The 12,235-nt window shown below is 50.6% G+C and overlaps 1 protein-coding gene across 2 annotated transcripts in view; it reads left to right on the top strand.

Moving 5' to 3' along the window:
• Positions 1-12,235, top strand: part of Niban2 (niban apoptosis regulator 2) — a 54,726-nt gene that overhangs the window by 32,693 nt on the left and 9,798 nt on the right. For both annotated transcript variants that reach the window (XM_090330674.1, XM_090330675.1), the window contains exons 3-5: positions 2,655-2,783; positions 5,127-5,232; positions 6,418-6,585. In XM_090330674.1, the coding sequence (XP_090186800.1) occupies positions 2,655-2,783; positions 5,127-5,232; positions 6,418-6,585 (403 nt within the window). The remainder of the gene's footprint in view (positions 1-2,654; positions 2,784-5,126; positions 5,233-6,417; positions 6,586-12,235) is intronic.

The raw sequence follows: 12,235 nt of genomic DNA, 5'->3' as shown, positions 1-12,235 counted from the left end.
ACCAAATGACTGCAAATGGGCCTGTTTACCCCAAGATAGATGGGCACATGTCATCTAAGCGGTAGTTTGGCTGGAGGTTGTAGTTTGGCTTCTCACAGCTAGAATGACACCTCGAGGTCTTTCAGGGGTGGGGGGAGTTTTTGCTGATGACTCTGTTGACTGCTCAGGGTCAGGTGCTGGGCCACATGGTCCTTGCTGATGCCCGGGGTGACAGTTTAGGCAATCCAGTGGGGAACTATGTAGATGACAGAATGAGCACAGACAGTGGGGGCTGACCCTGTCTGGTGGCCATAGGGCTTTGTAGAGGAGGGGCTGTTCCAGCAGAGAATCCACCTGATTGATGTGGGGAAGGAGTTGTACCCAAGGGAGAGGAAAGGATGTAAAGGCCTGGATCCAAGCCCGGGATGGAGCAGGACCAGAGCTAGCTTAGAGCCCTAGCCCGGGGCCTTTTCTGTGATCCCTAACCCACCCAGGGTGAGGAGGAGAGGGCAGAAGGGCGCATCTAAGCCTTTGAACGCTGCACATATACCTTTGCTTTAGGGCCCTGTAAAACCTATGCTTCCCTTGTTGTCAGGGCAATCTACTATCCCCCCCTCCCCCATGCTCAGTGACATCACCAGGTTATTTATGGTGCTCAGATGTGGTCTGGCAGGTGTTCACCTATGTGGTAGGAAGAGAGGCCTTGAACTCATTCCTGATGAATGGAGCCACAAATGCTCCTGGATAGCCCCAAGACAAGTAGGGGTTCCCCCGCTCCCCGCTTACTAAGCATCTTCTCTGCACATTCACAAGGGATGTGTAGAGCCAGAGGAGGAGACTGAAATCATAATTACTGCCAGGTAGGGATTTGGGGACCTGTTCTGCCTGAAACTGACCATTACCACATGAAGTCATGATAATATGTAATGAGACAAATAATATTAATCATCAGACTAATAAGTGATTGCTTTCACTAAAAAACAATCAGAAGCCTGGTGTTGGTGATTCACACCTATAATCCTAGCTACACAGGAGGTTGTGATCTGAGTGACAGGGCCCAGGGGGGAGCCCTTATTTTCTGAAGCTTTGCAGAGTTTAAAATATTTTGTCTGGGGTATCAGTTCGGTCTCACTTCCTACAGTCCTTCCACTTGAAACACGATTCTGCCACTTGGGAATCTTAAAAATAAAACCCCAATCTGTAGCCAAGGCAGCCATTATGAGCTGTCCCTGGGATCTGGGGGTAGACTTGGGGGTGTGGGGGCCTGGGCTGCTTTCAGGCTTCCCCTGTCCCTATGTCTGGAGCTCCCGAACCAGCTGTCCAGCAGAGTCAGGGAAGGGGGTCCCGGGGCGGGGGGAGGGGGTTGGCCCCTCCTTCTAGCAAAGATAGGTTGGAAGGCTAGGGTTTGGCAGTCTAAATATAGACCCGTGAGATGCAGCTGGGTCTTGGGCAAAGCCCCACTGTGTTTGAGGGGGAGGGGAAGCCATTTTGTTCCTGTAAATATTTTCATCCCAGTAGGAAGTTGTGGTCTTGAGCTATTGTTTGAGCACAATGGGCTTCTCCTTCCCAAGAGTGTTCCAGAGAAGCCAGTGAAGGACCCTGAGGAGCGAGACAGACAGACGGGACTCAAGAGGGGCAACAGACACGGAGGGAGCAAGGAAGCCCGAGAGATGTGGACGCAATCCAGTGGTTCCAATAATTTCCCTAGTTAACACACGCGCAAGCGTTGCTCTACAAACAGCACCGAATTATTGTGGAACAAACAGATCCTGCCAAGAGACAGAAATCACCACACTTGCCTGCCTTCCCCGTGTCTCATCCTGGCTTCTGTGTCTTTCTTCCAGAAGCTTCTGGGTGCTTATCTGCTCAGGAAGCATAGCTGTAGCTTGAGCTCTGGCCCCTGATATAAAGACTTCCCCTCCCCATGGCCCCCCTTTAAATCAGTCCTTGTCACTAAGATTCTCTTCCTGACACTGCCACGGCGGGTCCCAGCCACTGTGCCTGTCTCTCCTCTCATGCTGCCAACTGCCAATGTCTCCATTTCCCAGATGAGAAAACTGAGGCTCAAAGAAATATTGTGTGAGTCACCCGGAGTTAGGATTTTGTAGGAACATCTGTACCCACGCAGGTCATCTTCCTGCCAGGGTGCAGGAAACATCAAACACCCCCAGACTAAGACCTTTTCCGCCCTCATTCACATTCACAGAGTCTGTCTGGTCAACTGTCAAAGCTCAGAGACTCTCTGGAAACACCTTGTTCTTTACATAGCTATGAAGGGAAATTGAGGCTCAGAGATGAACAGAGATTTGCCTTGATACTGGGGCCTGTGGGTGTGTCACCTCCAGCGGCGTGACTACTATACCAAGATGGCAGCCATGGGTGGATGGAGAGATGGCTTGCTCTCCAGAGCTGTTTTGAGATAGCTGGGTCTACTCAGGCCAGAGCAGAGTGGGAGACTTGGGCCCTGGATCAGTGCCTGGCCTGGGTCTGAGACCAAGCGTCACTAATCTAGTACCCAAATGAACCTCTTGCTGCCCTGAGCCTTGCTTTTCCATCGGTCAAGGGGTGAGATTCAGGAACAGAGGTACAAGTGCCCATAAGGAGAGAGCCACCCCTTAGGGGACCCTTCACCCCTTCCCGGGCGGCCGCTCACTCCTTGTCCCTGCCTCCCACAGCTGCCCCTGGATGAGCGCATCATCTTCTCGGGCAACCTCTTCCAGTACCAGGAGGACAACAAGAAGTGGAGGAACCGCTTCAGCCTTGTGCCGCACAACTACGGGCTGGTGCTGTATGAGAACAAAGTGGTGAGCATGGAGCACTCCCGGCCCCACACCCCCTCTTCCGCCTGCTTCCCTGGCCAGCTGTCTGTCCTCTTGCACAGAGAAACCCCCGCTCTGAAATCTGAGACCGCCTGCCATTCCGCATCTCCCACCTTGCCAACCTGCTTGCTGTCCCTGCTTCCTGAATGGCATTTCATTCTTTATCCAGCTCCCAAAACTATGAAACTGGCAGGAGCTTATTGCATCTTCTGGATCACTCTCAGATCCTCCCAACCTCCACCATGAGGGCTCTGAGCCTGCCCGCTGCCTGTGTCGGCTGCCTTCCCGTCTCTCCATGGACTCCTTCCACCCTTGGTCTTATGCAGCTGCAAGAAGCTGGTGGCAGGCCAGTTCCTGCCTAGGGCTTCCTCCTGGCACCTGCCCTCTGGGAGGGTCCCATATCCTCCCTCCTCTTCTTTACATCCACATCTGAGAAGAGATAGGAGCTGGTTATTACACCGTCTCTTTGCTTTGAGCCATCTGGTTGAGCTACCCACCCAATTTTCCATACCAAATCTTTTTCCAAAGATGGCCAAAGGACAGGCTTTTTATTTGGCCTATTTCAGAGCAGATGCATTTTTGTTTTATTTATTTATTTTTATTTTTGTTGGTTGTAGGGCTTGAACTCAGGGTCTGGGTATTGCCCCTACGGCTATTTGTGCTGAAGGCTGGTGGTCTACCACTTGATCCAGAGTGCCACTTCTGATTTTTGAGTGGTTGATTGGAGATAAGAGTCTCACAAGAGACATTTCTTGAATTGTGATCCTCAGATCTCAGGCTCTTGAGTAGCTAGGATTATAGGCATGAGCCATATTCTATTGGTATGCCCAGTGCTATTGGTAGCATGCTTTACAATCACCCTGAGGGCTCGACTTGTCATAAAAATGTTTCTGGGCCTACTCCTAGATTTGATTCAGGTCTGTAGCAGGAAGAATTAACAAATTCAGCCGAGTCTAGTGGCTTTCACTTGTGATCCTAGCTACTCAGGAGGCTGAGATCTGAGGATGGGAGTTTGAAGCTAGTGCCTGAATTAGAAAGTCTAAGACTCTTCTTGTCTCTATTTAACTACCAAAAAACTGGAATTAGAGCTGTGGCTTGCAGACCCTGAGTGACAAAGCTAAGGGAGAATGCCCAGGCCCTGAGTTCAAGCATGAGTGTAGGCACAGAAATTTCTAGGATGGGGCTAGGAATGTGGCTTAATGGTAGAATGCTTGCTTAGAATTCATGAAGCCCTGGGTGTGATTCCTCAGAGCCACATAAACAGAAAAGGTGGTGCTATGGCTCAAGTGGTAGAGTGCTACCCTTCAACACAGAGAGGCTCATGGATAGAGCCCAGGCCCTGCATTTAAGCCCCAGGACTGGCAAAGAAAAAAAAAAGAGAGAGAGAGAAAGAGAAAAAGAAAAAAAGTGTCTGGGGGCCCGGGAGTTTGGCCTAGTGGTTAAAGTGCTTGCCTAGCATGCATGAAGACCTGGGTTCGGTTCCTCGGTACCACATACATAGAAAAAAGCTGGAAGTGGTGCTGAGGCTCGAGTGGTAGAGCTCTAGCCTTGAGAAAGTCCAAGGACATTGCTCAGGACCTGAGCAAAAAAAAAAAAAAAAAGTGTCTAGGATGGTGTTAAGGTTAGGAATCACACTGCATATTATTGTGATAAAGGTTCTGGGCTGCTCTCAGGAAGTGTTGAATAGTGACCCCTGGTGGCAGACAGCAGCACAGCATCCCTGCTGTATGAGCTGTTACTTCAAAATTGCTTCCCCACTTCCCACATTGGTGTAGGAATTGTGTACTGACGTATATCTCCTCCAAAAGAGACTATGGCACACTTAGAACCTAGGAAGGTGGCAGGGTTGGTGATGTAGGCTGTTCAAGGTCAAAGGTCCCAGATTCTAGAGGCAAATAGCCTTAGTTCATAGCCTACCTCTGCTCCTTCCTAGTGTAGTGATTTTCAAATGTTAGCATCCTGTGAAATTAAGTGTGCAGTGCTCCTGATACAGTGTCTGCTGCATAGCAAACTCTCAACTGGTAGAGCTGCTGCTGCTGCATGGTCACAGGGGCAATAGCAGCCACTCAGCACAGATCCCTCAACTCTCTGCTAAGATTTCATGTGGATTCTCTCCTCTCCCAGCACGGATCTAGAGCTGTATCACAATAGCCACAGTAGTCAGTAGTCATTATGATAACCCATTCCCCCATCTTCCATGCTGGGGATTCCAGGTCCTGGCCGAGGCAAGCGCTGTCCTCACTGAGGTATTCCCCCAGGTCGGAGATGGTGTCTGCACTTGCTCATGCTCTTAACTCTGCATCTCCATCTCTCTTGTCCTCTCCTCAGGCCTATGAACGGCAGGTACCACCCCGAGCCATCATCAACAGTGCAGGCTACAAAATCCTCACCTCCGTGGACCAGTACCTAGAACTCGTTGGCAACTCTTTACCAGGTAAAGGACTAGCCCTGTTACCCTGCACAGGCCACAGGCTTTGGCCAGGGGAAAAGGTAGCCCTGAATCCATTGCTCTAGGCCCCAAGTTTACAGAACAGCCAACTGGATCTACAGCTGCCCACAAGTGCCAAGCACAACTTGAGCCCTCAAAGCAGGAGGCCTAGTGGGGCTGAGAGGTGGCATTTGCCCAAGGCCACACTCTGGATGGAGCCTAGACCTCTGTGCTTTCATCCAGGTCCAGCTGATGCTATGGAGGGGGGTGGGGGTGATTGGTCCCAGGGTGTCTCTCCTCTGCCCTTCTTACTTCCTGGAGTCCCAGAGAGTCATGAGGAAATGAGATAACTTTGCCCCTTGGATGCTTCATTTTTGAGAAGTTGTTGTTTTAGGTGTCTTATTCCTGCTTCCCTACCCAAGCTTGCCAGAGGCTGTATGCAAACAACACCTGCAGTGTAGGCAGTCTCTGGAACCCAGTGGCAGGGGAACATGCCAGCCTGAGGACAGCTGGGGCTTAGGACTGAAGCCCCAGTGAAGCCCTCATTCTTGGATTCCAGGCCTGACTTTTGCTTGGTTTTACTACATCTAGTCACCTCTCTAACCCTCAGCACCCAGAGCACATACAGAACACAGGTCGCCAAGAAGGCAGCTCTCAGAGAGTGGCACCTTGCCAGCTCAGAGCCAGAGCACAGAGAACTGTTCTTGTCATATTATTGCCTGGAATGGCAGGTCCCAGCCTAGGGCAGGTTATCTCAAATATCCATGAGGACCAAATAGAAAAGAGAAAAATTCCTTTCTGTTTATTTTGTTTGCCCACATACTTCCCTTCCCACCTGGACATTTAAGACACACTTTGGCTTCTACAGCTGAAATGTGAAGGGGGAACCTGAGAAGGTGATTCTCGGCCTTTGAACCTGAGGGCTCTGACCTGTATCATTTGTAATCTTACACACAGAGTCAAGAGTCTTACCCTACAGGGACTGGTTGTGGCCTACTTCCAGCTCTGGGAAAGGCGGGCACATAGATGCCTCTGGGATTCTGAGGTTCCCTTGGGTTCCAGAGGACAGAAAGAAAGCAGCTGCCCAGCCAGTCCAGGATAGGCCAGTAGACCCGAGTCTACTGTTGGCTGTATCCTCTGACCCAGGGAAACCACAGAGGGCCCATGCTCAGAGACAGTGTATCTTTACAGGGACCACATCGAAATCAGGCAATGCCCCCATCCTCAAGTGCCCCACGCAGTTTCCGCTCATCCTCTGGCATCCGTACGCACGTCACTACTACTTCTGCATGATGACAGAAGCCGAGCAGGATAAGTGGCAGGCTGTCCTACAGGATTGTGTCCGGCACTGCAACAATGGTAAGTTGAGGAAAAGGGCAAAACTTGTTCATGGGCTGAACAGCGACACCCAATGGCTGAGTGTGGTGTGGCAACCCAGCTCTACAAGTCATTGTAATTTCCCTTCTGAGGTTGTAGATCACTCTTTTAATTGACATCCTTAATTTTCTTTCTTGATGAAAGCCCTTTATGTTGATGCTCAGGAAATAGGAAATTGTTGGTGTAAGGGTGTGGTTATTGAACTCTTGGATCCTGGATAACAAAATCATGGTCTTGATTCTAGCATTTCCTAGCAACGTACCTTTGTGAGACTGACTTTCCCCTTAAAGTTCTCTGTAAAGTGGCGATAATAGTCCCTTTTGTGTCACAGGAAATTTGTAAAAGACCTTTGCTTGATTCGGGTCACTGGGTCTTGGAGTCAGAAAGTTCTTGGTCTTACTGGAGAAAGAATTTAAGACAGACTCAAGGGAGATACAGCCAGGACAGGTATATGAATGCAAAACAAAGCAAAACAAAAGTGTACTCTCCAGAGGGGAGAGTGGGTAAACTCAGAGAGGAGCTGTGCCAGAGGCCCCAAACCTCAAGCTTTCATATGAGTCTGAAAACACATGGCCATCAGTTGCAGGTTAAAATGTATGTTATCGGTGCCTCCCTCCTGTCGGGTGGGGAGCTCCTGGTCTTGGATAGTAAGAACAAGACTCATTTTCCATGGACTTCTGGCATTTCCTGTCAGCAACACCGTGTTACAAATCACTGTGTTACTGAAAGGCCAGAATGCAATTCTTTATCAACATCCAAGCTATGGCTCTTAGCCCCTGAGTTTGCTAACTCCCTACCTAACTTCTCTATAAAATTTACTTAGGAATGAAGTCTAGTCCATGCTTGCTGAAGAGCGTTTCTATTAAGGCAAGTGTGGTAGGCACTGCTGTAAATCTAGCTGCAATCCTAGCTACTCAGGGGGCTGATCAGGAGCTAAGGATCTCAGTTTAAAGCCAGCCGGAACAGAAAGGCGTGTGAGACTTTACCTCTAATCATCCAAAAGCCAGAAATGGAGTCGTCGCTCAAGTGGTAGACCACTAGCCTTAAGCCCAAAAGAAAACCCAAGGGAGAGCATGAGGTCGTGAGTTCAGGTCTCAGTCCCGGCACACACATGCACACATGCACACATGCACACATGCACACACGCACACACGCACACATGCACGCATGTTCAACATCACTTCCTTTTTACTGCCAACATTCCAAGTCATCTGAGAACATCACTCCCTCCTCTGTCAACTCATGCTGTGGTTCTTCCGGATCACTCACTCATTCAACAAACACTTTTTTTTTTATACTTTTCCAGATTTGAATGTACAGTTCCAATCTGTGTCTGGTTCATTTTTGGTACTCTACACCGTCAGTGTAACACACTATTGAAATGATCCCTGAAAGTACAGTCTGAAGATGCAACCAGGGAAGAAGTGGCCAGTAGCTGCGCCTTATCCAGGGTGGTGTCAGGCTTTCCTTGGTGCTGCTTGGGGCCTTGCCTGTGTGACCTGGGGCTCTGGAGGCCTCCTCCGGAGGTTCAATCTAGGCCTGCAGGATTGATTGCTCCAGGGTAGGGGATGAAAGTAGCATGCAGTCAACGCTAGAAGGGCCTTAAGGGTTCCATAAAATTCAAGGTTATGATCGCTCTGAGGCAGAATGCAGCAGTGTGTGTGTGTGTGGGGGGGGGTCTTTCTGCCCTTGGAGGGAGAGGGAGCCCTGGGACTGCCTTCCCCTCGGCAAGGCACAGCACTCGCTCTACCCCAGGAGGGAGGGGCGGGCACTCCGCCTCCTCAGAACCATCTCTGCCCCAGTGGGAGGAAGCAGGTCTTCAGCCAGGCCAATCCCTGCCACCTGGGCTGGGCCCTGCCCTGCTGCCCACAAAGGGCCTCCTGTTCTCTGGGGCTGTGGCGCTGGCACAGGCTCTTGGCTACCTGGCCTAGGGCAGCTTCCTCCCTCCCTATCTCTGGTCCTCACCCCCTCCCCAGATTTCCAGGGCTGCTGGCCAACCTGCGGGCCGTGGCTGGAGACCCTAGGCCAGGTGAGGGAAGAGGGAAGAACAGGCCCTTGCGGAGGTCACTATGTAGGTCCCAGGTCCATCCTAGGACGTCAGGAAATGTGAGAGGCAGGCAGGGCTTAGCCGGGAGGCCCTGGCAGAACTGGAGTGCTGGGGGCAGGAAGGGAGCCCAGGGAGAGCAGTTAGGTCAGGAAAGGAATGGCGGGGCCCTTCAGCCCTGAGCTGACAAATCTGGTTTGGGCTGTGGGCCTTCCTGCCCCCTAGGACTGTGAGAAAGTTCTGCTCCCTCCTCTCCAAGGCTGGGCCTGGAATTTGTGGAGCCTGGAATTGCTCACTCCTGGGGCTGCCAGGAAGTGGGGGGTGGGTGGGTGGGGAAGGAGGCCAAGCTGGTTGGCCGCCAGCTCATCTCAGGGCCCCCCTCACATCCTGCATTCCTGAAGCAGTGGGGGGTGGCAGGAGGCTGCTGGGGCGCTGGCAGAGCTGAGTCCTCTGTGCGGGCCCGGGGTACTGGGTCCGGGCTCTTCCTGAAGTCCCTCTGCCTGCTCCTCCTGGCTGGGCCGCAGTTTCCTTTCCCAGGACGCCTCTAGGTCTGACTAGTCAGTAGACCCTAGGTTCAAGCCCTGATTCTGCCATTCCTCAGCTGTGATCCCTTAATCCAGAACCTTGGTCTTTCTCACCCTGACCTTGTAGCCCAGGGTTTTGAGGACTGAGTGAGGTGAGAGCGTGAAGTCCCAGGCCGGGCTGTTTTCCTCTTCGAGGTCTGCCATGATGAAGTAGCACAGACTGTGCAGCTCACACCACGGGAACGGAGCTTTCTCCCAGCTCTGGACACTGAAGTCCTGCTCGTCATGAGTGTTCCTCTAAGAGCATACCGTTTTTGTTTTTGTTTTTGGCAGTACTGAGGTTTGAACTCAGGGCCTTGCTAGACTGGTGCTCTATCACTTGAGCCATACCCCAGCCTTTGTTTTTGTTTTTTTGCCAGTCCTAGGCTTGAGCTCAGGGCCTGAGCACTGTCCCTGGATTTTCTCAAGGCTAGAGCTCTACCACTTGAGCCTCAGCACCACTTCCGGCTTTTTTCTAAGTATGTGGTACCTAGGAATCAAACCCTGGTCTTCATGCATGCTAGGCAAGCACTCTACCACTAGGCCAAACTCCCGGCCCCCAGCCTTTGTTTTTGTTTTGTTCTTCTTAAGCCTTTTTATTTTATTAACACTGATTTTTTTTTTTTCCCCTCTAGTCCTGGGCTTGAGCTCAGGGCCTGAGCACTGTCCTTGGACTTTCTCAAGGCTAGAGCTCTACCACTTGAGCCTCAGCACCACCTCCGGCTTTTTTTCTATGTATGTGGTACCAAGGAATCGAACCCCAGGCCTTCATGCATGCTAGGCAAGCACTCTACCACTAGGCTAAACTCCCAGCCCCCTAACACTGATTTTTTTACATCATATTTCAAATGTCAAGTTTAACAAACAAGTGTTCAAGAATGGAATCTCTATATGCAATCACTGGCACATAAATTTAAGAACAAAATTAAAATTAAGGTGAATCTTTGTATGTCATAGGTACATATCAATCTATATTATATATCAATAAGTCTATAGAATATATATTCCATCACAGACTTATTTTTCTGTGTAGTTATATTTATATCTCCACGTTCATATCAATGACCTTGAGCACCTGAGTATTGAATCATCACTCTTTTATATTGTTTGGATCTAATGTACACATGTCAAGGAGACCATGTGCCTTTTGTTCCTTTGGTCTTGGCTTATCTCACTCAACATGATTTGCTCCAGTTCCATCCATTTCCCAACAAATGCCATTATTTTATCTTGTCTGGAAGTCATGTAGAATTCTATTGTATATATGTACCACTTATGCCTTTGTTTCTCACTTTCATTCAAAGCTGACTGTCGGTCTGCCATTTGAGACACAGCTTTTTTTTTTTTTTTTTTGTCAGTCCTGGGCTTGAGCTCAGGGCCTGAGCACTGTCCTTGGATTTTTCTCAAGGTTAGAGCTCTACCACTTGAGCCTCAGCACCACTTCCGGCTTTTTTGTATATATGTGGTACCAAGGAATCGAACCTGGGTCTTCGTGCATGCTAAGCAAGCACTTTAACCACTAGGCCAAACTCCCGGCCTGAGACACAGCTTTTTTTGTTTTTTTTTTTTTTTCTCCCTGGGTTGTCTTTTAACTGCAGTCTTCAGATCTCACCCTCCTAAGTAGCTAAGAATTATGTGTGAATCACAGCACCCAACTCTTTAGCAATTTTCTTTAAGCTTACTGTAGTTATAGAGTTCACTGTTGTATTTCTATACGTTTATAATGTACTCCAATCACTCCCCCTCCCGCCCCTCTCCTCCATTCTCCAGTTTCAACAGGTTTCCTTGCTCTATTTCAAAATTATTCATCCTCTTTTTAATTAACTTGGTTCTGAGATGATATCTTACTATTTGGTCTTGTCTAGCCTTAACTTCTGGGCTGGAGGTACCCCACTGGCTACCATCATTTTTCCTAAGAATTTTCCCCTTATAAGGACACCCACTGGTGGGAGAGTGGGGGAGTTGTGGGAGGATTTGGGCTCAAGCTCATCTCCTCAATTGCAGTTATCTCTTTAGCAGCCTCCTTGAAGACAGCACTGGGGATTTCCACTTAGGCTTGCACTGGGCTATTAACCACTGAGGCAGGTGGGGTGGGGGGCTTGCTGACCTCAAGCTTATCCAATTCTGGGGCTTAATGTACAGGATTGAGGCCCTCAGGGACTGAGGCTCTGATCCTGCAGGCAGGACCTTCCTTCTACTGCCACCCCACCCTCTGTCTCACCTTCCTGCACACCAGGCACGCATGCCTGATTATCTGGATTAGGTTAGAATGTGGAGTCTTGGATCTGGGGCCACGTGTGGGCAGTGCTGGCTCTGCCCTCTCAGCCCCCGCTGGGCAGTGCTGGCTCTGCCCTCTCAGCCCCCGCTGGGCAGTGCTGGCTCTGCCCTCTCAGCCCCGCTGGGCAGTGCTGGCTCTTGCACAGTTACGACAGGTCAGCCCAGAGCTCCTCCAGGGGACGGGGGTGCTAGGCTGCGCCCAGCTCCTGTCCTGGCCTGGCCAGCAGTGAGCCTTATGGCGGCTGGCTGTGGGCGAGGACGGAGTCCCCCCGCCCCCAAGTCAGAAAGGGGCTTTTTCTTGGCGGGGTGACTCAGCCTATAGTCACTGCCGTGGGCACTGGGTTTCTGATGATTAGGCTGGTATGGCCCTCTTCCTGGGCTCTGGGATGCAGTGGTTAGAGGCACGTGGCCAGGCCTGGGGGTGATACCGTGTTCTTCCCACAGCCCACACCCAGGCAGATGTCGCAACTTCCTGCTCCTGGGGTGCAGGTCTTGTCACCCTCCAGCATAGGCCACAGCACCCCAGTTACCACACGGAAACAGCTGGTTTTCTTTTTTTTGACTCTATTGGGATTTGAACTCTGAACTTGAGCTTGTTAGCCAAGGGCTCTAGTGCTTGAGGCACACTTCAAGTCCAAAAACAGTGCCACCAGAGGATGGACGAGGGCTTTGCCCTCCACTTCGCGGTTTCACGCAGTCTCAGGTCCTGAGATCCACTCGCAAAGAGCAGCTCGGGCTGTTGCGGGGT

The sequence above is a fragment of the Megascapheus bottae genome, chromosome 3 (assembly GCF_031878675.1).
Source record: "Megascapheus bottae isolate mThoBot1 chromosome 3, mThoBot2.hap1, whole genome shotgun sequence".
In the NCBI taxonomy this organism is placed as follows: Eukaryota; Metazoa; Chordata; class Mammalia; order Rodentia; family Geomyidae; genus Megascapheus; species Megascapheus bottae.
Note: the sequence above shows the minus strand (reverse complement) of the source record. Positions and strands in the feature narration are given on the sequence as shown.